We start from the raw sequence: 23,800 nt of genomic DNA, 5'->3' as shown, positions 1-23,800 counted from the left end.
GACCAGAATATCCCAAATACCTTGTGTAAACAAACACAATGTCACACACCATCAGTTTGCACCTTTATTTTTTAAAAATGAAATAGTCAAAGTACTTTCTTTTTCAAATATCGACACATAATATATTAACTTTTAATATTTACAGCGTGTTGCTGGGATGTTCTTGTAGAAAATGCATGCTTCTGGTCTGAAACCCAGAGCAAAATGCATCAGACCATTTAACTGCAGCCATATAACATAAACCTGTACAGTACCCAGTCACTATTCAGCACAGGAGTTAGAGCAGGAATAAAAAAATTGGAATCTACTGTTTCCTAGCAACAAGGCTGAGGCCATTATAACACAATTTCTGTAAGATCAGAACCTCCAACTGGTGTTAGACAGAAACTGAAGATCTTGGCATACATTGTAAACATTTTTATTGTTGATGAGAAAGCTAAAAAGGAACGTTACTTTGACATATATCGTATGCTATGCTTCTCTTTCTCGTTTATTGACACTTCTGCCTGAAGAGTCTGAAGATTTAATGCTTTATCATGGTTCATACAAGTAAAATACTGTCAAGGACACGATTTGATATACTAACATTTATTCAAAGGCTGAAGTCCACCATGAGATCTAAGGAAAAACTGGAAATTGTCAAACACATTTCCTTAGACAACGAACGGCAGGTGACAAATGCCTGGACAAATCCACAGCGAGTCCGACTCCATGGTTCCCAGTTTCTGACGAGAAGCGATTCCTCTGACAGTCAGGATGCTTTTGACCTGGTAATGTTTTGTATTGAGTATGGGTTTAAATAACAGTCAGCATTTGACAGGGAAACCCTTACGGCTGTTGCTGGCAGCTTGATCTGAGCGTCGATGTACTAGATCAGCTGCACTACAGTGAATCCACCCGAGCAAATTAACACCCTGCCAGGGATCTGCCCATCTCTTTTTGCTTAAGCTAAACCAGAGGCTCCTCCGCCTTAAACTGCTTTCCCCTTTGGAACTGTACCTTGGCTTCCAGCAGCACTGATTGCCACTGCTCACGCTGGAAAAGCTGCTGCTCTGTAACCCTGGCCCTGGTCACTGGTGGAGAAGGGGCTTGGTGAGCAGTGGAGACCAGGGCTGAGACCCAGAGCTTCAGGAGTGCTCATGGCCAAGGAGAGAGAGGCCATGTCCACCTAGCTAGTGCACAATTGAGAGGACGTTAAAGAGCTCTAACCAAACAGCTAGGATGTGTATACCGGATGCACATTGACCAGTTCATATATATTTATTTGGTTATGTTCTACATAGATATCTATCTATATATATATTTATACCTTTGAAATGTTCTAGATTTGCTAAATAAATATGAAAGCAAAGGAAACCTTACATGTACACACTATTTGTTTGGCTATCATAAAAATATAGCACGCAATTCTCATGGTAGGTATTTGCTACAGGATAGTGTGCAAGAGTGGTTTTTATCTTATTTTATTTTATTTTATTTTATTTTATTTTATTTTATTTTATTTTATTTTATTTTATTTTATTTTATTTTTTCAACTTTCAGAACCTTGCTTTCAGTGCAGAATGCTACCATCAAATTATCTGGTCTATATAACAGTTAAAATTTCCATGCCATTATTTTTATTTTTTGCTTTTTTCTCATTTGGGTTTCTAGGCTATAGTGCAAAATTAAAAAAAAAAAAAAAGGAAAAGCTACAAAAACACTAGGGCAAAAACAATGGAGAATGAAATGTTCCCTGCCTCCATCTGAGGTTGTTCATGAACAAGATGGTCCAAAGCTATTTGTTTGCTACAGTTCTCATGAATCACTGCTGGAGAGCCCATGTGTAGCTATGACATCAGTCTCCAGTGCTCTTTCAAATATTAACTCATTTCTTTAGTGCTGTCATCTCAGCACGACATTTTTATTTAGTTTCCTAAATTTGTGAAACTGTTAGAATGAAGGCAATTTTTTTTTTTGCTTTTGTAACCGGGCCACGTAATGTCCTGTGATTCTTTATGCATCCATCTCCTAAGAAATATTGTTCAAAAATGTACCTTAGACTGGGCCCAGGAACTGGGAAAAAGCCAAATCTACTTTCAGCAACAAACTTGCAACACATTTCACTCTGACCTTTTGGCATAATATGAGAACAACAGTAATCAAGGCAGTATTAAAAAACACAGCTGTAGGTAATACAAAGTGCATTTCCTGCATATAATACAAATATAACTTTAAGAAACTAAAGGCACAAGCTAACTAAATATGTATTAGATACTAGAAATGCACAGTTCAAGGTATTCTAATAGCTTCAAATATCTGTTTATAATGGATATTTAAAGCAGATTGAAAATGATACCTCATTAGTGAATCACAAAAAAGTATAATTGCTTAAAATATAAGTAAAATAGACTCTAATATTGACATCTTGGATCAGTGATAAAATACGTCATCACATTTATGAATGCGCTTCCTATATACAATTCATAAATTATTATTCCATTGATTAAAAGCATATTAGAGGCTCAAGGATCTGAAGGTCCATTTTTAGGCTGGTGTGGAGGTATTCAAGTTCTCCGTGATTGTATGGAAAATTACGGAAATCAGAGCTGTCAAATGTGGGTGTTGTCAGCTCCCAATTCTGTACATTAGTTAAGGATGAGCCTGATCAAATTGTGTACATGCAGATTTTGGTCCACAGTTCCCCCTGGCTGGGGAGTAGAGGGTGGTTTTTAGGATCAGGCTCTCACTCAGCCTGATCCTGCACCCCTAAAGCTGTGCTGGCTCCTGGGGGAGCGGAAGGAGTCTGGAAAGAGACACTAATGGTGTGAGGTTGAGACCTGAGTCCAAACCCCTGGGTGGTGGGTAGGTCTCAGGTGCCAGTTCAGGCTCATCTCTAACTTCAGGACAGTCTGCTCCACTTGCCCAAAATCAAGGGAAAAAGAAAAATAGAGAGAAAGGAAGAAAGACAAAGAAAGCACTTTGTTGGCTTCTGTAAATACGAGCAGAAATTGTTTCAATATATTTACTATGTTTTGAAAGAAATGTGCAATAACATCACTGTTACGGATACACAGGCTCTATAACAAGACTTCTAGCTCCCTTGGAAAGTCAGCAAAGGAAATCAGCGTACCCGTCCCTCCCTCTCTGAAAGCCCCCCTCCCCTCCTGAAAATCAGGTCTTTTAAAAATGACAAGCTGAAAGAAGGATCACCCACTCTGCTAAGAAATAACTGTGCCAGCAGTGCATGATACCTTGGGAAATAAACGTTTCTGCCCATGCAATATAATGCTTTTATATGTGCTCTGGATACTGAGCTGAAATGTGAAGTCACCCCCAAATGTTCTACTTTATCAACATATTTACTACCCATAGATTCATCAACTCCCAACCCACCGATCTTCTTCAGACTTGAAAAAAATGAGTAATATAACAGGATTATTAATTTGAGATGAAAAGAATGCAATGCCTCTACCTAAGAACACTGCAATTTCCAAATGATCCGTGGAATCCTGGCCTAATTACAACAGACTGGACTGATGCTGCATGGCTCATTGTTACTGCACTGTGTGGCCCCTCCCAGTCCCAAAAGCGCTGAGTTGAAGCCCAGTCTGGGGCACACAGATGTCAGTGGAGGGAGTCCTATTGACTACAGGGCTCACAAAGCCCTTCTTTGGCCACCTCCGACACCTGACGAAGCCCAGCAGTGCCACCCTACATCCCTCTGCCAGGAAGATCTACGCTTCGGCTTAACCCAGTGTCGAGCAAAACCTTGGGAGAGAGGCCTCGAGTGCAAGAGTAGATGCAATGTGGTGTTAACCACTGAGTGGCTGAGAGGTGGCTGTGGCTGAACAAACCTAAAGGCCATAAGGGACAGTCTTTTATGTACGGTATCCAATAAACGTCAGATTTCCCAGGTTAGAAAAATCCCCTAGATGGTAGCTGTGAGGAATGACATGTGCAGGGTTGGTGAGCAACTACGAAGTTTTCATACACGGTCTGGTTTCTGTATGCAATTCCTTGAACTAATGGGAGATCTCACTGGGATAAAAACTACTCAGTAAACACCGGTTTCAGAATCAGGTTCTATAACCTTTTAAATAACTGGTGAATTATTAAATTAACAACAACAAAGAAGTTGTGTTTTTTTAAGAAGAAGGCAGAGCATCATGTGCTCTCCCGTGCCCTGCAGAGATGTGCGGGTGTCACCCCGGGCACCTCACGTGCAGGTCATGCTGCTCAGCTGTCAGGACTCTGCCTCTGAAATTTTTGAATACTGCCACACAAGAACTAAAAATCGTCACTGTCATCTCTCAAAGAGTTAAACGAACAATATTAAAATACCATCTTCTGTCACATTTAAAGGCAGTTGGATATGTTTTTTCCTCTATATTTATATATACAGAGTTCTGATCTAGAAAACCCAATACAATAAACCATTTTTACGTTTAAAAACAGGCAGTCTTTGGTGACGCAAAGGCAGAAATTTTCTTTGTTACCTTCTGCCTATTTCACTCTGTCTCATAAAGTGAATATTATTGGCACTGTCAGAAAGTTCAAGATACTGCTCCACAGATAAAACAAAATATCCATCGTAGCCTTGTACCCGCCCAGTGCTTAAAAGCTGCTGTTTCTCTCCATCTGTCCATGCCCTAATACCTTCTTCCCCATCCTGCAGCCGTCTCTGCTCCTTAGTCCAGGCCTGAGCCACAGCCCTCTGCCTGGCTATCTCTAAGACATGGTTTTTTTCTTCCTCCACCGTTGTTCCATACCGAACATTAAAGCACAGTGCGCCGTGCTGGAGCTGGATGTCAGCGAAGCGTCTAGTCCTCCCGTTGATCACAGAAGTCATCTGCGACACTGTGACGTTGACACCGTTCTCCAAAATGCGCCGTCCTCCAGTGTTGCCTATAAGGGCCAAATCTTCTTCCAAAGACCCCAGCTTGATGAAGTAATGCGTGTCTCGGCCCTCTATGGTGAAATGAAGGTTCTCCAGATAGTGAGCGTTGTTGAGGATGGCAGCGATGCGCCGGCTGTCCTCGTTAGCCACGCCTATAATGTCAGCGGTCACTATACCATCCTTTATAGCAAATTTGATGCCTCTTCCAAATACTGAAGGAACAGCTGCAAACCTCGCTTGCTTCACTCCCTCATAGCACTTGCCTTCACTGTACCTGGGTGTCATAGGAAGTTGATCCAAGGATATAAAGTTTCGGAGTTGCTTTTGTAGCTCACACTGAATACCAAGGATAGTCTGGAAAAGAAAATATCAATAAAGTTTGCAGGAGTGGCATCTTGCAGTTCATTATAGTGTCTCACAGACCCTGCCAATCTCTTAATTTCTTAGAATGGATCTTCAATTTGTTTGTAAGACATTGTGCAGCTACATCTGCAGAGCCTGCATATATGCACAAGCTTTCTAATCACCTAAGGTATTGCTTTCTGTCTCATGGACTCTTTAGTTACTAGAAAATAAAGGTAAACTGTGTTTATCACAGTTTATATTTTGGCATTTATTCCTTTTTTCCCCCCTCCTTTCCTTTATTCATTATTCTAATAGTTGGTTCTTCGACTCTTAGGCATGGGGAAACCTGAACTCAAAGCTGTACTCTGACCCATGATTACATGCTTCGTCTCTGTGCATCTAATTACGCCTTCTGTAAAATAGCAACAAGTGGTTTTATAGCCCATTATTTAAGGAAAACAAGCTGTGAAGGTCTCATGACCTCAAGACAACAGGAAGTACTTCAGATCTGAAGATCTTGCCCCCCATTGAGGCTAAAAAGCCCCTCACTCCAATCATCTGTTTTGTCTTTTAACACTATACCCATCACTAAATTTTTTCCGTCTTTGTAACAGCTTCTTTAATTGTCTCAGTAACAGTTTTACATGGGCATGTAATTATACTTCCTTTTCCTGACTACATTACAGGAAAGGCATCTTTTCTCTTTTATCTTTGCAAAATTGTATTTTTTTTTTTAACAGATGCTCCTATGGTCAAATGTAAAACATGAACACCTGCTCAAAATATCTCCTGCTCCTGCTGCAGGTACATTGATTGCTAGACCCTGATAGCTGCTGCATGGCTCTTCTTTAAGCCCTGGAGCAAGGCTGACTTCTACACATTCCTCTACAAAGCCATATCAAAATTTCTGTTTCCCTGCAATAATTAGACAGAGGTACAGATTTGAAAAGTTGTTTATACTCTCAGTGATTTAGCATCTTTTATAGCACCTTTGCCTAGTATAGATGAAAAACAGTGTGTTTAATGGTTTTATTTCCACAAATTCTTTTTGTAGCTTTTTCAATTTTCAATCTTCAATCACTTTATTCTTTTGCCTCTCCTGCCCCTCCAATTGGGATGATTTCTCTATAAACAGCTGCAAAGTTTCTTCCCTGTGTTCTCCTTAAAACTCTCCTCTGCTCCGATTCCTGTACAGGCTGTGACAACTCTAAAGTTTCTACCATTGTTAGACTATTTGCTTTGCCTATTATATTGACTGTTACAGTCACATTGTTTCCCCGGTCTCCAACATTTTCTAATCAAATTCCTTAATTTAGAATTAAAAGCAGCTGAACAGAGCTTTTGCTAACCTTTCCGGGATCCCACTCTTGGGTTTTTGTTTGAAGCTGTAGAAGTTCATATGTTGTCTCCAAATCTTCTATCTCTGGTTTTGGGAATCCAGGTAGTACATTGTGCAACTGGAAACCAAACAGCTCTAGCCAACTTCCAATGTCTACAAAACAAGAGAAGAATGCTGGAAATAAGCTGCACGTAAATCCTAGAAAAAGTGAGGGTAGTTTGCAGAAATTCTAGCTATGCAAAAATAACGATTTCATTTCAGTTTATGATTTCAGTACTGGTTACAGCATTTATTGTAGCAAACAAATTATTTGATTACAAAGCATAGCCATACTCAAATCAATAGTGTACCTTCTATTTGTTTATAATGGAAAAATTTTAAATTAATCTGCTTCCATTCTTCCCCTAATTTTAGCACTTAGAAAGCAGCAGAACAACTATTAATTATTTTCTTGTTTACCAGAGAAGGCTACAGAACAATTTCAGTAAGACATTACCTATTAAAGAAATGACTTTACATATACATAAGATTAAAGCCAAATAGCAACTTTGGATGCACACAAAAGATTTCTGGAATCCTGAATCCATAGCAGAATTTGATCGAAAGTTGTATATTCATGATAGGCATGTTATTTTACCTGTTGTATATTTAGCAACATCTTGGGTTCTGCCAACTGGGTAATTATTTTCAAATGAGTAGAGATTAAAAGGTTGTGGGACAGCATTCAGGTGTTTCCATATATGATGGTTTGGCGTTGTCCACCGACCAGCAATGACATCATAGTCCCGCTGACCCAGATGAACTAATTTAGTAAGAGAATCATAAAGACCCCCATGAAATCCAATGATGACCTGGAAATCTGGATTAGTGTCCTGGTAGATCTCTCCATATGGGGTGTACAAAATTTCTTTTATGACTTGGCCCCGACTGCTAAATACAGCTAGAGGTGTTCCAGTGTTATCACAAGCAACATAATATTCTTCTCCACTGCTTAATTCCATTGCAATGAGATGACCTTGAAGATCATAATATAGGGATGTTATTTCTGAGCTACTATGGTTGTACAAGTGGGTAACTCTTATGGGGTTGGAGAGATCAGCGTAGAAGAACTGTAAGTGTTGTCCTAGGCTTGATTTGCTTGCAACTCGTCTTCCAAGACCATCATAACAGTACTGCACAGTCCAGCCAGACACTTTGTTGTATGCTTTGTTCAGCAGACCATTAGAGTTGTACTCAAAGATCTCATTGCCTCTTTGCCTAAGAAAACCATCTTCATCCATCTTATATTGAATTTCTCCAAGTCTGGTAATGCGATCTCTCAGATCATATCTCAGAGGAGTGAGGCGTGCACTGTTTCCATGGCTCAGCAAGTTGATGTTGCCATTAAGGTCATAGCTGTAGCGCCACTGGGTTTTATCATTCACAGACACAGTCTGAAGTTGACCATCAGCATCATATTCGTAAAAATATCTTGTTATATTAGCATCTACACCTACGCGTATATCACAGATCACCATACGACCCATATTGTCATACTGGATGGTCATCCAGTAAGCGATAGACTTGAGAATTTCATATTGCACTTCAATCACTTGACCATTGGCACTAAAAATTTTGGTGTGTTTCATCACAGTGGTGGTTATAACTTGGTTTAAATCATAATTAATTACACTGAATTTCCCAAATTGTTCAGTCCTGCCGGAGACATCAACGTAACGGTACAGATCTATGGGAAGAGGCGTCTCGTTTATCATGGCTTGCATGCTTGTGACACGGAAATTGTTATAGCTGTAGTCAAATCTGGCATTTACAAGCCCTTCTTCACTAAACCTGAAGATTTGTCGACCAATCAGCGGACCTGCCCAAAGCAAACAGGGAAAAGAGGGAGAGTGAGAAAAATGATGAATGACGTCCACAGTATACTTAACCTACAGATCTAGCACAGATAAAAGATGAACTCAAATACACTCTAGAGCCTTATTGGTACTTGGCTGTCTCAGAACGTACCATTAACTAAGAATACGTAAGATTATTCTCTCGCAAACCTTTATTAATGCTTGCTCTGCAAAATATTTATATTTTATTAACATGGTTTAAATGAATGCTGTTTTATTAATAACTATGATTTCTATTTACTCACAAGATAATTCTAAATGAAATTTATTTTACATGGTGATTTTCTTCCTCATATAAGCAGCCCTTTCGAATTTATGTTATATTATGGTATAAACAGGGAAACTTGAAAATATAAACAATAAAACAACATGATTTAGTATTTAGCAAATATCCACACAGTGGAATAAGAACAAATATTAGAAGAGCTATTCCACACCAAGTCATAAAAAGAAAACTATATTTCAAATGGGACTGCTATATATGCCTGTGGACACAGACATAAAGATATACACACCTATTTTTCTATTGAAACATAAAATACAAGAATGTGTAGACATAACAATAATGGAATTTCCTGCCAGGTAAGTGCAAGGTAGGGGCCAAAAACTTCAGCAAAGTAGTTGCAGTTACACAAACCTGTTTGCCTGTATCTGATGGTACAGATGAACCCATCATGCATTAAATGTATTGTTTTAATAACCCCAGAAGACTCCTCATAGGTGAACGTGACTTGAGTAGTATCATAAAGAATCTCGGAAAGTCGGGACTGTTTGGTGTATTTGTAAAGGACTCTGCGTCCTGTCCCAGGATATAATGTTTGCAGAAGGCGTCCGTCTCTGGTGACGTCCTGTATGAAAGCCGCGTTGCTGTCTGGAGGGGTATAGATGTTGCGGTAGTACCCGACGGACAGCATGGTTTGCAAGGCGTGGCGCACCATGCTCGGCATGGTGACCGAGAGCAGGTAGTTGGACTGGTCGTACTCAAAGATGTAGCGGCGCTGGCTGTGCAACAGGAGCATCACGGACTGCAATCAAACAGGAATGGCAGTGTAAGTGGCTGATCAAACAAATTATTATTCATGTAGTGAGCACCTTAAGGTTAAGGAAATGCTGAAACAACCATCTATTCTTGTAGTTTGCTTTTACTGTCTGTATGCCAAGTGAAGCTTTCAGCTCCAGGAGACCTGGCCAGCAAGGTGGTACAAAACAGGAGGAGAATAATAAGTCTGGCGGTAAGGACCCCCAAACTGGAAGGCAGATGTGGCTCTCAGTAGCATTTCAGCCTCATGCTGACTTGCTATGTTGCTTTGAAATATCTAGGTCATCCTTCCAGGAAGCAATAACAGAGGGAGCGTCTTTCTTACGAACAGGCAAAGCATCTGCATCGGCAGATGTTTCCAGGGGAGGTGGAAAGGGAAACTTTCAATGATATGTACAAGGTGTTTAGGTTTTATTGGCACTCTGCATATCTTTAGCGCACACCTACCCCTTTTTCTGTATGTCTTCTATTAAATGCACATCGCACCAGAGGTCACAGTATCTCCACACATACAGATGGACGAAAATAGTCTGCAGGTTCTTTGGTGTGACTACTTCTATCTCTGTTTTTTAATGTTTACAAAGAATATAATTTCTACACAGGTACTTGATATTTGCCTTGTGTTCATAGAATCATTAAGGTTGGAAAAGAACTCTAAGATCATCACATCCAGCTGCTGGTTAATTGTGGCTGGTCAATGAAATCTGTTTGGTTGGTTTGGCAGATCAATGTGTCAGCATGGCAGACATTTTTCTGTGCAAATTTAAAACTTGCGTTCTGTAAATCTTTTCACCAGTCAGGTGCAAAGTCACAGTGACACACAGTACAAGCTTATTTGTTAACAGTCACTGTTCGAACAAGTATAATGAAAACACAGAGTGAAAATTATGGGGGAACTTTGTAGCCTTCCCCCACCAGTGGCTTGGCTGGACTAGAGCACTGCACATCCTTGTCACTCTGAGCTGAAACGGAGAGCTGACACTGCACAGTTCTTAGCTCACGGCTCGAACCGACCAGGCACATAAGCAAATTTGTCAGACATCTGCATTATTGAGACATCATGGTGAAACAATGTCTTAGGAGGACGTATGACTGCTTTTTCATAGAGCATTAGGGAAAGGAATCAGAAAAAAAAAGGCTTTTTTTTTTTTGCTCTAAGCTCAAAAACCTTCTCTGGGAAGAAAACACCAAGAGCTCAGCCCTGCAACGTATTAAGTAACTGTGGCCCAGAGCCACTTTCCTCTGAAAAAAAACCAAGAGCTTATTCAAAGGCTCAAAGATAGGCTAAGCTTTGGCCATCCTCCCTGCACTCCACCCTCCTAAGATGTATTTCTTCCCGCCCTTGGTGAAAGGCATCTGTCACCGATACACAAACCAGAGAGCACCAACATATGCCACTCACAAGTTACTCTCTGCCAACTGGTGACGAAAAACCTTTACAATGAGCTTTTTCTGATCGCTTTATTGCTGGTCTGCCAAGCATTTCTAACACGCACAGTGTTTATTTTGTTTTCACCTTCAGTTAAGAGTCCCCAATCTGCAGTAAACCACTGGCTGAACTCTCTCCTAGCACTGATATGACGCCTCTCTCTATATACTGCTCCCGGGCCTGTTTTTAAGCTGTCTGCCATTGACAGAGTATGAATAACAAGATCAGAAACATCTCTAATATAACTTTAGTGCCCCTGTGTGCCGATTTTACAGCACTTTGTGGTTTTTCCACTTCTGTCCAGGACAGTAAAAGGATAGACAGTACAAGGGTTGGTGACTTAGTATCCTCTCTAGCCTATTAGAAGATACCATAAAAAGAAAAAAAAATTAATTCCCAATTCATCTTAATAATATTACAATAGATTTTTCAACTCTTCGCACAAACTGGGTTCTAATTGTTTTAAAGGATTTCAGGGGGTAGCTCATAAAACATCCAAAAAGCTGTCATTTTATAAAAGCAACCAGTGTCTGTTCAACCACGTAATGATTGATGCTGCATGGTATATTGAGACAAACAGCGAGTGGCAATTACTTGGAGCTCTATTGGGAATACACAGAAATGCTGAGCACCACCACTAGATGTCATTTCTGTCCAACATACACAAACAGCCACTCATCTGTTTTGTCTGGTGATAAACCGCAGGATTTTGGAAGCAAGCTTGGAGTATTCAGGAGATTTTATAACACCATTAACTAACTGAAGGAAGTGACCAAAATAAGAGGAAAAGAATCTCGTCAGTAACAATGATTTACAGTGCTACCATCATAGTGCTTTTTGAAACTTAAAGTATTTTGGCTGATTTTGGAAGGGGTAGAGATTTTTGAAGATGTACAATTAACTAACTCATCAAATGGTAAAAAATGAAGAATTAAATAACTATGAATTGGAAGACAACTATAGAATTGCTTTTTTGAAAAAAGGAATCGTGTCTTATGAGGTTTCAGACAACCTTTAGCAGTCATTACATAATTAACATCATGAGTTATTGACTTTAATGGAGCCACAAAATGATATCTCAATGTCTCATTTTGACAGTGAATCCATCTTTCTTTGGCACAAGGAACAAACACTGATGAAAGTACATTAAATAGCTGAAGATTATGTCCATATTCAGAATGACTTGCAATGATTTTAATGATGAGTTACACACACGAAGCCTGCTGCTAACTGAACCAGTAATCTTTTGCTATTTGCTTCTACAACATCAAGAGTTGGCCACTTATACAGAATTCCAGAATAACAGTTTTATGACTTCATTTAAAAGCTCATCATAAACTAAGAACAAAGTGGTTTGGAAAGATAAGAAGCATCCATTTTTCCAAAATTACAGTCCATTAGTCCCAAAGGAAAAATAAAAGATTCCTCCAAAAGGCACATTGCTCAAATATTTGAAAGTTGTATTAAATGTCTGTTTACTTGCAATTTGCAGGAGAGCATACAGACAAAAGAAGCCCTAACAAATTTATCTGAACCAAACTTCTGAAGCTTCTAGAGTTTGACAATCTTGTTAACACAGGCAAAAACCATACTGCATGCAGACAAGAAAAGAATCGCATTTTTATGCATTCCCCAGTCTAAATAATTTTCTTCTCTGGGTTAGGTTTAAGTTTTTTCAGGATCAAGCTTAAATGTATTCGAAATAAGTAGAGCAAAGTTTATCTTAAAGGTACACATTTGGAACTTTTTAATGTATAAATAACTTCAAAGTCATTGGATTTGCTGCATGTAATAACCCCTATCTGTGTTACCTCACCTGCCCCCTCCTACCCTTTCCCTGTGCTTAAGAAGTTTAGAGAAAATATTCTGCAAACTCAGGACATGTTGGATAGTCCAAGACGTTGCTGTTTTTAAAAGAGTTGTTAAAAGGACATTGTTTGAATACAATTTCACACTATGTTCTGAAAGCTTTAAAGAGATAGATTGTTTTTGTCGCTTTGAGAGACAAGACCAAATGAGATGCCTCTGCAGATGAAGGAGATGCTGTTCTTCCTTAGGCTGTAGACTTATTCCCTCATTTTGTGAACATTACCTTTAGACATAAATGAAAATTACAATGCTCAAGCAATTTAGACATGAAGACACAATAAACGCAGAGCAATAATTCATTCCACAGTAATATTCCCCCCGCCCCCCAAAATGGCCTTCATAAATATGGAAGTCATCTTTCTCCTCACAGGTCCAATCTCTTTTTTACAACACAGCACTGAATAGGTGCAAGCTTGTACTCACAAGGTTATTGTTTTGGCTTAAAAGAACTGTGTTTGTGGGGAGCAAAACGTTTCCTTCCAGTGACTGTTGTATTTTTGACTATGTTATAACGAGTAGCAACATGTTTTTGAACAGCGAGACTGTCCTTTGTTCACTTAAACTTAGACTGAGACCAAGAAGTCATTTTTACCTACCAATTAAATATGCGGTGCTGATAACTTTCTCCAGAACTCAGCTATGCCAGGTTTGAATGGGTGACACATAGGCCTATGTGTGCCCAGAGACATTTTTATCTACTTAGGTAACTGTACGTATATTTCTGTTTTAAAAGTCCTAAATACTCTCGACAGAGGTAGTATTATAGGATAGCTCACCATGTAATATCTATATAAAACCAAATATTTTGGCCTTGGTACAACAATCCACTTTTAAAATTATTTACCTTTTCTAAGTATGTGTAACTCCATATTTTACCATCTGCCCATGTTCTGGAAATAATGTTCCCACTCGGATCATACTCCATTTTCTCCGTCCAGGTTCCTCTTTGGATATAGGTGACTAATCCAGAATGTGAGTAAGTGATATTGACCTCATTGTACTTGCTGATGGGCGACCATAAAACTGGGCGTCCTATCTGATCATACATAATCCGAAGAGTGAATTTTCGGTGATCATCATAAATCTTCCCTGTTCTGGTTACGTGATCGAAATCAATGGAAAGCAGATTTCTGTTGTGGGCCTGAACACAAAAATACAGTAAGGTAAGAAAACAATGCACCTTAATAACACACAATGAAAACATTTCAGTGCCTGCTCTAATCAAAATGCGCAATCGTTTAACATTATGATGTTAAATTTAGACCTTTTTTCAATACAAGAAAACAGAAAAATATTCAGTGAGAAACAGGAGGACCAAGAAACAAAATGCTGCTTGCATTTATTATTATGATACTTTGCATTACAGGATGCTTCCTATTTCCATGTGCTAAACCCTCACCTCTGCTCACACCTTTTCCTAAGTTTTTTTTCTTTTTTATCAACTTTCACCTCTCTGTGGTTGAACTTCTTGCTTCCATCAAAAGAGCCCGATTCGTGATGACAAAATGTATCTGTCCAGTGCCTTCATCATCTACCTTCCTACACCATTCAGTCACCGGGCAATCACTATTAAACTCCATTTAAATCACACATATAATTTAAAGAACCATAAGACATCGTTCATCGACTTGCCTTTTTCAGATCAATACTTGATGCGCTCACATTAATCTACTGCATTTTATCTAATCACTTGTATTAATCTATTTCAATTAATAAACTCCTTGCAGCAGAGAGGATGCCAGCGCAGGTGTTATCGCAGTGCACAGCGCAGTGCTTGCTCCTTACTGAGACCTGGAGGCATAGCTATAAAGTAAATGGTTAAGAATACCTGTTTAATAATTCAAGCTGGGATCATATGGTGGTAGTGATTAGAAAGAACATTTTTTTTCTCTCTCCCCTTTCTGTTTTTAGATACAAAATAATTTGAAAATCAAGAAGAAGCAGGTGTTCTTTCTTCAACTACCATTCCTGGGGTTTTATATACACACACGTCTAACTTTAATAGTGTTCATTTACAATAGCTGTAAAATACCTATATACCCCTGTAGACTGCTGTAACTATTACAATTTATGCTCTAATGATGGTTAAGGAGCCCAAGTAAAATGTGGTACTCAGTTCAGCTCAGCTATATTTGCTTGTATGCAGTCTGATGGATAAAGTTTATTATATTTCTTTGCAAACTTCTTGCAGTTTCTGAAAACAAACCCTCTTGGTTGTAAAATAATTGAAAAGCAAGCAGGGGATATACCCTGGCTCATATTCATTTACGGTCTATATACTTATTTAATTTTCTTGTTGCTGTTATTATTATTATTACCGTAGAAAGCAGCTAGGAGAAATGAAAGTCTTGAATACAAATTGCTTTCAATATAAATTTCAGGGACGATAGAATAAATAAAAATGAAAACCAAACAGGCAGAATTAGCAGCGAAGTGGATAACAGCAGTGTTCGAAAGCTCAGAGTTAAAATAAGGTTCGGGTGGATGCCATTACTTCCCTTATAGTCCATGTTTTATGTCTCATTTGTTTGTTTTCTTACACTAGATTTAAGTTAAATTTAACACCCTTCTTAAGGCAAGACAATATGATACATGAGTAGCAGGCCTCATTTCAATGTTGTCACTGAAAAGCTGATTTCAAATCCCCCTGGCTCCTTAAAGACGACTCCTGCAACAAACATACAATGTAGTAAAAAGCTCCTGCGAGAGGCTGGAGCTCGTGTTCTGTTAGAAGCCCAGGAAAAGTGGTTTCTGAAAGCAATATCAAGTCAGAATTACAGCTGATGAAAACAGGGAGAAAATTCAGCTTATTTCAATAATAACACTAGTAGAGCATTGAAAGATAGATTTATTATATATTTTTAAACACTCGTTGACTCTACTTCTATTATCTTTATAGCTAGAAATTTTGCAGTGTAAATATTCACATAAATGTGCTCTTCTCTTGACTTTCATTCTGAAACCACCTACAAAGTGTGGATAAGATGAGATCTTGTATTATTCCCTTATCTGTGTTTTGATTTGAGTCAATATAAATTGATACACACTGGCAGAGGATTTGGTCCTATTATTAGAACTTGCTGTAAGACTGGTAAATAAAAGGAGATCATTTGCTAAACGCAATAATAAACATAGCTGTCAAAGCCTGTATCTGCACGACTTCTGAACTGAGGCCAGTGAGTTACTTCCTTTTTTGTTATTATAAAAAAAAAAAAAGGCAAAAATAAGTAAGACCAGCCAAGCATTCAGTTTTCAAATTTGTAGGTATTCATTTGTAAAACCTGGACTGCATCCAATGCCAAGTTCCTCTAAGTTATGCAAAAGACATGAGGGAACAGAGCTGCATTCTAATCAGTGCATTACTATGCATCATGCTCATTGGTTTTAACAACAGACTTTGCTTCATTTTTAGAAGTCAATTAAAATAGCAGTTCGATTGATAAAAAAGAAGTCTTGCTAGATTAAGATTGATGTTAAAATGCCTGATTGTACATAGATTTATTATTAATATAAAATGCATACATGCCTACAGACTGTTTTATATATTCTCAGGAAGCACCAGGGCAGGCAGTTCCGCACTTAAAGGAAACCTGTGATGAATTCCTGTTTCCCACATTGATTTAGATACTGAGATAAAGTTAGATGTCTGTTCTAGCATTTCCGTTAACTTACTTCTGCTCTAGCTCTAGAGCAGGGAATCGCACCATGCAAAAAATCTCACTTTTTAAAACACAATGTTTACAGTATTATTCAAAGCATGCTAACAGCAGCCTCATTCCAGAACTGTAAATAACACTAATATAGTGGTGTGCTTTCAAGAAGGTCGCTAACTGCAATTAAGAATTAAAAATGTTAGGACCAGGCACAAAAAGAAAACCTTTCTTCTCTTAAACTAGGTCATCCTTTATCTCATCTCCAGTTACCTGCCTTCTAATTTATACCTCTTAGCATTCAAAGCCACTTGCTTCAATGATGGTATCAGCATTGATCTCTAAGTAACATCTTTAAACCTCATTCCTATGCTTTTTTTTTCCTCAGAAAACTCTTCCATTGTGCTGGTTTTTTTTTCTTTAACTGAGGGCTTCTGCAAGTCTATTCATTTCCGTTGAGAACTGGTCCAATCCCCAGAGCTTTTCTTTACATATAGTTTCAAAGTTCAGCATAGTTCTTTCTGTCCTACATTGCAAGCTTTCCAACACAATTCCTATTACACCAGTCATGGCATATTAAGTGTTTAAAAACTTTCTTTTTAAATGTACTCACTAGAAGTTTTCAGAAGGTCCCAACAGAACCTCACCCAGCATAAGGGCTTCTAATGATGCTACGTTTTTTTTCCCACAGTACTCAACAGCAAGCCTTAAATCCCTTTCATTATTTGGTGTACTGCTTCAAAGACACTTTATGATGATATTTTTGCTTCTGCTGTCCTGCATATTTTCTTTAATCACCAGGGAAAGACAGCTGTCTCTGGGTAAATTCTGCCGCTCCCTTGCCTTCCCTGCCAGCTGCCTTGTTCCAGCTCCTTCTACCTCCACCGACTTCCCATTAGCATCCTTTGCAAACTTCTCAGTGCTATAATTAAATACCAGGACCCATATATTTCACCTATCCTCCAAAGTCCTTCTTCCTGGCAGTAACAGCCTTGATAGTCCATTTGTCCCATTTTCTTGTCTATTTACACGCTGTAGCCCATGCACAGAATATTTCTCCTCTTTCCCACTATCAAACCCTCATTTAATGTGCTTTCCCACTGGGTTCCCTCAGCCTCTCCCTAACAGCTCTCAAGCAGATGGTCCTAATGTCCTGTATAGTTGAGGAAGGGGAAAACATTTTAATACAGGTAGCTGGCTTGACTTCTGCATAGACAGGGACAATCCCTTGGTCTTGGGTAGGTATAAAAAGACGCAATTTACAGAAATAACAATGCAATGGCCAGCTGCTGTGATGCTAGTGGATACTTTTGGAAGGACAGACAACATAAGACAGCAGCGCATCAAAAATCATTCCAACACTTCATCTTCTACCCCCTCACTGGATAAAGGTGAAGGGGGACAAGGAGGAGTACATGAGCAGTTCTGTGCACCAACAGCCTGATCCAGAGGCAGGTCAATCAGTTGAGCTCTAGCTCCAGCCAGAATCCATTTAATCCTACCAATTTGTGAATTTCCTCCTCTTCTTTTGGCAGACAATATTAAGGATCATGCAGAAGCAAGTGAAAATGAGTTAAAAGAACCTGCAATCAATTTCAATACTAGAAAATATAATCTGCACAACAGGAAAACTGTGCAGGATGAGGAACTTCTATTTAATATAACTGTAACAAACAACTTGGCCCAGGCAACGTAAGCAGAATAGATAGTTGACTCTATCCTTTCTGTTTAAGATTTTATTACATAAGATTCCTAAAGAAACATGTGCCACAAAGTCATTCAAACACAAAATCACACAAAAGTCAATTAGTGAATGTGAAACATGGAGTCCATACTTTGGATCTTGCCTTCATAACACATTTGCCACTGTAATAAGTTCAGCTGTTCCCTAGACAGGGCTATGAAAAACCACATTATGCTAGAATGAAGGCAGGCAGAAGGTGGGTAAGGAAAACTAAATGAAGCTTTTCTGCACTTGTAAGATCCTAATAAAGTAACTGTGACTATTAAATCTGAAGATGTTCTTTCAAATCCTAATGAAGTAACTGTGACTATTAAATCTGAAGATGTTCTTTCAAACAGGTGTTTCACATGCACTGGTCAGTCTTGCCAGATCATCCAAGTATTATCTTTTTAATTGATCAAAGCAGTTGAAAGCTAAACAGAAAATACACTTAAAAATATATAGCATCTTATAACCAAAAGATAATTCAGAGACTTTAATAGCCATCTTTATATTTTAAGAGTTAATAGATGTACCTTCAGAGATAACATCTATCCAGAAAGGCTGTGGTTAATAATGCAACATTTTTTAAGGCTGAAATTCCCAGTTGTACTACTGGTACAGGTATTTTAAGGGGTATTCATGTGAAAACCAGAACTGATTTCATAAAAAACCTGTTCTGCAAGGTAGCAGTCTCTTTGAGCCTTAGTGTTACCTAATTAAATGCTGAATGTTGACCATCTGCCATTGTAATCTGTGAGTTCTCCTCACAGATAAAAATAAACCACAGATGCAGTGTTAAAGTAACTCTTCATTAGAGCCACAGTGTCAGAGGGAATGAGGGGGTTTGAGAGCATGTGGTAGAGAGCAGAATACATAGTGTCTGGATACATAGCAAGGAAACGCTCTGGCCAGGACACCCAAGATGTGCCCTGGGAGACCATCTGCCCCCGGCACAGACGGGCACCTGTCATTTCCCCCACAAGAAAGAAGGTCGATAGATCTGAGAGAGGCAGAATGTGGCTCCAACTCTCTGCTGTGCCAGAGTAACTACACATCGTCCTTTGCTCACAGCTTCTTCCAAAGCCATAATTAAGTTCTTAGTTGAAAAAGAAGAGGAAGAGAAAAAGTAATTATGACTAGAGGTCAAGTCTCACAACCAATATCAAACAGAGATCAAACATCCCTGCGACTGTCACAGAAATTTGGTTTTGAAATTCATGGCTGGGGCCCACTATTGATACAAACTTTCCATTGCTCTTCCTAGGAAGTAGCATATTTCAACAGGATTTTAGTTCAATGGTTTTCAAAGGGAATACTGCACTTGACACAAGAGGAAGCCTTACCCTTAGCCTTCTCTCAAACGTGGAGATATTGCCTTTGGTCTGCTCCCTCCTTTGCCTCCATTCAATAAGATTTGAATTATGCTCTCCAGGAAGGGAGATATTGCACTTCCCCAAAGTGGGGCTGACAACCCCTGCTAGAATATGAGGCTCCGTGTTAAGCGTTATTTCCATTCCACTGGCAAAGGTGACTCTCAGAGACCCATCTGGGCTGACCCGGTAGATATTCTGTGTGTTATCTGTCAAAAGAACAACAAACAAAAAACAGTGAACAGAGGAAAGTTCAGATCTCCAGATTTATGAAGCAAATGTTAGGTGCAAAGGGCTTTGTCCCTAGGTTACACACAGCTGAACATACACCAAATGCAGTGTGTTTTTTGCAACGGTAACCTTCAGGCCTTCCGATGTCTAAAGAGCTTTTTATTGCGATTGGCCTGATGATTTCCATGGTGAAGGTTTCCTGCAGTAGGAATAAAGAGATTTGCTTGCAGCTTAAAAGAATGTAACCCCATAGGCTGGGTTTTGACCACCGATATTCTGTTTATTTTAGCACACAGGGATGCGTTAATGGAACAGAATCATAGAATAGTTTGGGTTGGAAGGGACCTAGATCATCTAGTTCCAACTCCCCTGCCATGGGCAGGGACACCTCCCACTGGATCAGGCTGCCCAAGGCCCATCCAACCTGGCCTTGAACACCTCCAGGGATGGGGCAGCCACAGCTTCCCTGGGCAACCTGAGCCAGTGCCTCACCACCCTCACTGTGAAGAAATTCCTCCTTATGTCTAGTCTAAACCTGCCCCTCTCCAATTTATAGCCATTGCCCCTAGTCCCATCACTACAAGCCTTTGTAAACAGTCCTTCTTCAGCTTTCTTGTAGCCCCTTCAGGTACTGTAAGGATAGTGTATCAGAATATCTGAGGTCAAGCAAGAAAGCTGTTTTCAGAATGTCTAAGGTGATGGCCAGTGTCCCATTCAGTCCCTTTTCCCCGTATCACTGTACTGAAACCTCTTCTCTTTCCCATTAGAAGCAGGAACCTGGGGTAGAGGCACAGTGAGAGTCAACCATGAGCCTGAAGCCTGGTGCAAGAGACCCACTGGAAAGTGGTTGTTGGCAGAAAAATGAATAGGTCCAGAGCAGGTCTCCACTGGAAGGACGCGATGCTGTAGAGCTGCTGCATGCTCCCTTTTCCCTGCCTGTGCACTGCAATTCCTCCAGGGCAGGCAGAGCTGTGCCACGTTACCTTGCATTTGGTCATGCTAGGGATATGTGTGCAGGAGGTTACTGTGGCTCAGATGCCTGGGGGCAACTCCATCATGAGTCCGGACATTTAGTGCTGCGAGATAAAGTGAGAGTCTCACCCTTAAAATGCAATCAAATTCATACCAGCTAAGGACTATGAAAAGCACACAGAAGTAACTGCTCCAGCTTCTGAGACCAGAATATGTGGAAAATAGTTGGGTGTATCAGAAAGTGAAGATAGCAGGCATTAAGTTAAAAGAGACTTTGTAACTTGGATGTAAGGGCATCACGCCTGACTGGTTGTTCACAGGGTGCTAGTTTCATGGAGATGTGGAAATATGCAAATTATATGAATTCATAAATATGATAGGTATGATAATAACTACAGCTGTTCATCTCTGGAACTGCCCATAGAGAGCTAGCACTTTCCTGAGACAGAATGTGGTAACATACCAACTTTGAGGGGTTTCAGATTTAAGGACAGACATACAATCAGGCAGTCAGTAGATGATGCAGAGAGCAGATGGGGTCACTTGGACAGCCTAACAGGTGATACAGCAACATAATACACTACTTCCATTTCTTCAGTGCTATCTCTGCAATGCAAGAGTGAAGATGAATGAATGAGTATCTGGTGAGGTGAGTTCTTCCTATTTTTTTTTTTTTTTAGATCAGAAGCTGAGAGGCAGAAAAGCTTTGTGATTTACTCAAAGTTACAAAGCTTTTCCAGAGCAGACCTGGAAGGAAATCAGAGAGCTATTTCCCAGCCTCTGCTCTCTCAAAGCCTGAACAATCCACTGATAACAGCAAAATCCCCAAGGAGAAAAAACACTCAGATCAATCAAACTATATAAAACCAGAACTTTGATGATGAATCTTCAAAATATGGATGAGGACAGTGAGGCACTTCCATTAGGCAGAGGGTAAATTCTCCTCGAGAGAGATGATATTGCCAGGGAAATACTGTGGTGTCTACAGGGGTTGAGTCAAAAGCTCATTTCTAAGGCAGCCACCAGCAGAGGTGGGTCATGCTTTTCTCCTTTCTACAAGCACTGTAGAACCAGGACACTGCACTACAAGAAAGCATTCACAACATTGGTCAAGCAAAGCATTTCGGTGCTAAACGTCAGCGGAGTTTGTCATTCTTCTGGGCAGCAGTTGTCAGAACAGCAAAGCTCAGTGTATAATAGGTCAGTCCAAGTCCTCCAGATGCTGAAGGAGAAAGTAGCACATAAAGCCTGGAGACATCAGAGATTTCAATAACTACAATCTATCCATGGGAGTCTTCTAGGAGGAAAAGTACTCACTTGTGGTTTGATTCTAATTGGTACCCCAGGAGAATTATAAGTACTATCTAGCTATTTGTATTGAAGCAGGGAGGAAACAAAAGAACAAATTCTAATATCTTTCTTTTTGGCAAACAGTTAAGAATGCAATAATATCTAGAGTTTGAAACTTAATGATTAGGGAAGAAATAACAGAAATGCTTTCATTACCTTGTTTTAAAGTATAAATTGTAGAGGTAGCTGAGAAGTTTGTGGCTGTGATCACGTTCTCTCTGTTAGAAGTATCCAGTTCTACTCGTGTCAGTTTTTCAACATCGCTGTGAAAACTGCTGACTTCTCCCGTCGGGAAGGTCGCATTGGTCAGATGGCCATCTGAGTCATACCTGCAAGACATGATGTTAAAAGAGCCATGAAGAAAATCCATCACTATTGTCTCCTAGATACTCCTAAAAGCAAAAAAAAAAAAAAGAAGGAAAAAAGTAAGAAGCATTGTCAGCACTGCACAATAAGGTAATAATCGGTGCATTTATTCAGTCAGAATACATTCATTCCCAAATGCAAATTCCTGCTTAGACTCTTTTTTTCAGTGCTGCTGGATACAAAAGCAACTGAGATGCTATCTGCATCATTCAGCTTCTGCCAGATCCAGGGTTTAGCCTGCTGGGATGTGATACGGGAGGGCGGCCGCTGGAGGTCACTCAGCATTCAGCAACCAACTCACCCTGAAAAGGCGTCTCCTTACCCGTTAAACTTAAATAACACCAATTCTTGGATTCTGCAACACTCAAACCCTGCCTTTTGTTGCTGATGTGTGAAGTGCATAATATGAATGGTGAATTTAAAAAGGGCACATAAAGTGTAACAATAGTGACAAAATTAGATTGAAATCTGCAGCGATTAAGTTGCTACGTTGTTTTTCCCCTTGAGTTATGTTTCCCACAAGCCTATTCAAATCGGCAGGAACTTCTCACCACAAGTAACAGCACCAGAACCTAGAGCACATTTTAGTTCACCTAAATTTCATCAGAGCTAAAGAAATTGTTTTTGTTTAAGGTACTTTATATGAATGAGGCCATGTTATAAAAAAGTCAATAATTAATTCAAAAGCTCTGGAACAGTGTTTCTAACAGGTCTTTTCAGTTCTACAGATATATTTGTTGTTTCTGATGGTTCCCAGGGAAAACAATGCACAGCACTGCCTGGTACTTGACATAGTTTCACATGAATGCCTTCCATCTTAAAAACCTTATTGATGCTAACACGTTTTTATTCAATCAAGACACCTCACTGATACTGCAGATGTATTTGAATGAGTAAAATCAACTCATGTTCATAAAACAGAAGCCTATTTGTGCAGGTAGGAAAACATAATTAAGTTTTCATGTTTTATTAACTGTCTCCTCTCATTCACAAAACATATTCTCAGCCGGTCTATCAACTGACAAAGCTCCACTACCTCCAACTAAGCTCTTCCAATTCACATCAGCAGATGATCTGGCTATGCCCTTCACTTTAATGTGTTGGCATCATCTCCTTAGGATCTTTATTTCCTGCTATTTAGTCAGACAAAATCTATATATCACAAGAAGTTTTGGTGAAAAAAAACAGGAATTTTTCTCTCACCCCCAGTATAAAAAAGAAAAACAGAGCTGCTCTTCTTTCCAAACAGTGGAGAATGAACTAGTGACCATCTTGTGGGTTTTGACAAATAAATTAATCAAATGTTAAATAGCATATAATCTCTCTCTCTCTCTCTCACC

The 23,800-nt window shown here is 39.4% G+C and overlaps 1 protein-coding gene across 5 annotated transcripts in view; it reads right to left on the bottom strand.

Annotated features, from left to right (window-relative positions):
- Positions 1 to 1,707: 1,707 nt before the first annotated feature.
- The window catches only part of TENM1 (teneurin transmembrane protein 1), a 662,362-nt gene continuing 640,269 nt past the window's right edge, over positions 1,708 to 23,800 (bottom strand). For all 5 annotated transcript variants that reach the window (XM_069868106.1, XM_069868109.1, XM_069868108.1 and 2 more), the window contains 7 exons: positions 22,251 to 22,423; positions 19,515 to 19,750; positions 13,640 to 13,936; positions 9,096 to 9,483; positions 7,201 to 8,421; positions 6,574 to 6,716; positions 1,708 to 5,233 (listed from right to left, as the gene is read on the bottom strand). In XM_069868106.1, coding sequence (XP_069724207.1) covers positions 4,475 to 5,233; positions 6,574 to 6,716; positions 7,201 to 8,421; positions 9,096 to 9,483; positions 13,640 to 13,936; positions 19,515 to 19,750; positions 22,251 to 22,423 — 3,217 coding nt within the window. In that variant the 3' untranslated portion in view covers positions 1,708 to 4,474. The remainder of the gene's footprint in view (positions 5,234 to 6,573; positions 6,717 to 7,200; positions 8,422 to 9,095; positions 9,484 to 13,639; positions 13,937 to 19,514; positions 19,751 to 22,250; positions 22,424 to 23,800) is intronic.

The sequence above is a fragment of the Phaenicophaeus curvirostris genome, chromosome 13 (assembly GCF_032191515.1).
Source record: "Phaenicophaeus curvirostris isolate KB17595 chromosome 13, BPBGC_Pcur_1.0, whole genome shotgun sequence".
Taxonomy (NCBI): domain Eukaryota; kingdom Metazoa; phylum Chordata; class Aves; order Cuculiformes; family Cuculidae; genus Phaenicophaeus; species Phaenicophaeus curvirostris.
Note: the sequence above shows the minus strand (reverse complement) of the source record. Positions and strands in the feature narration are given on the sequence as shown.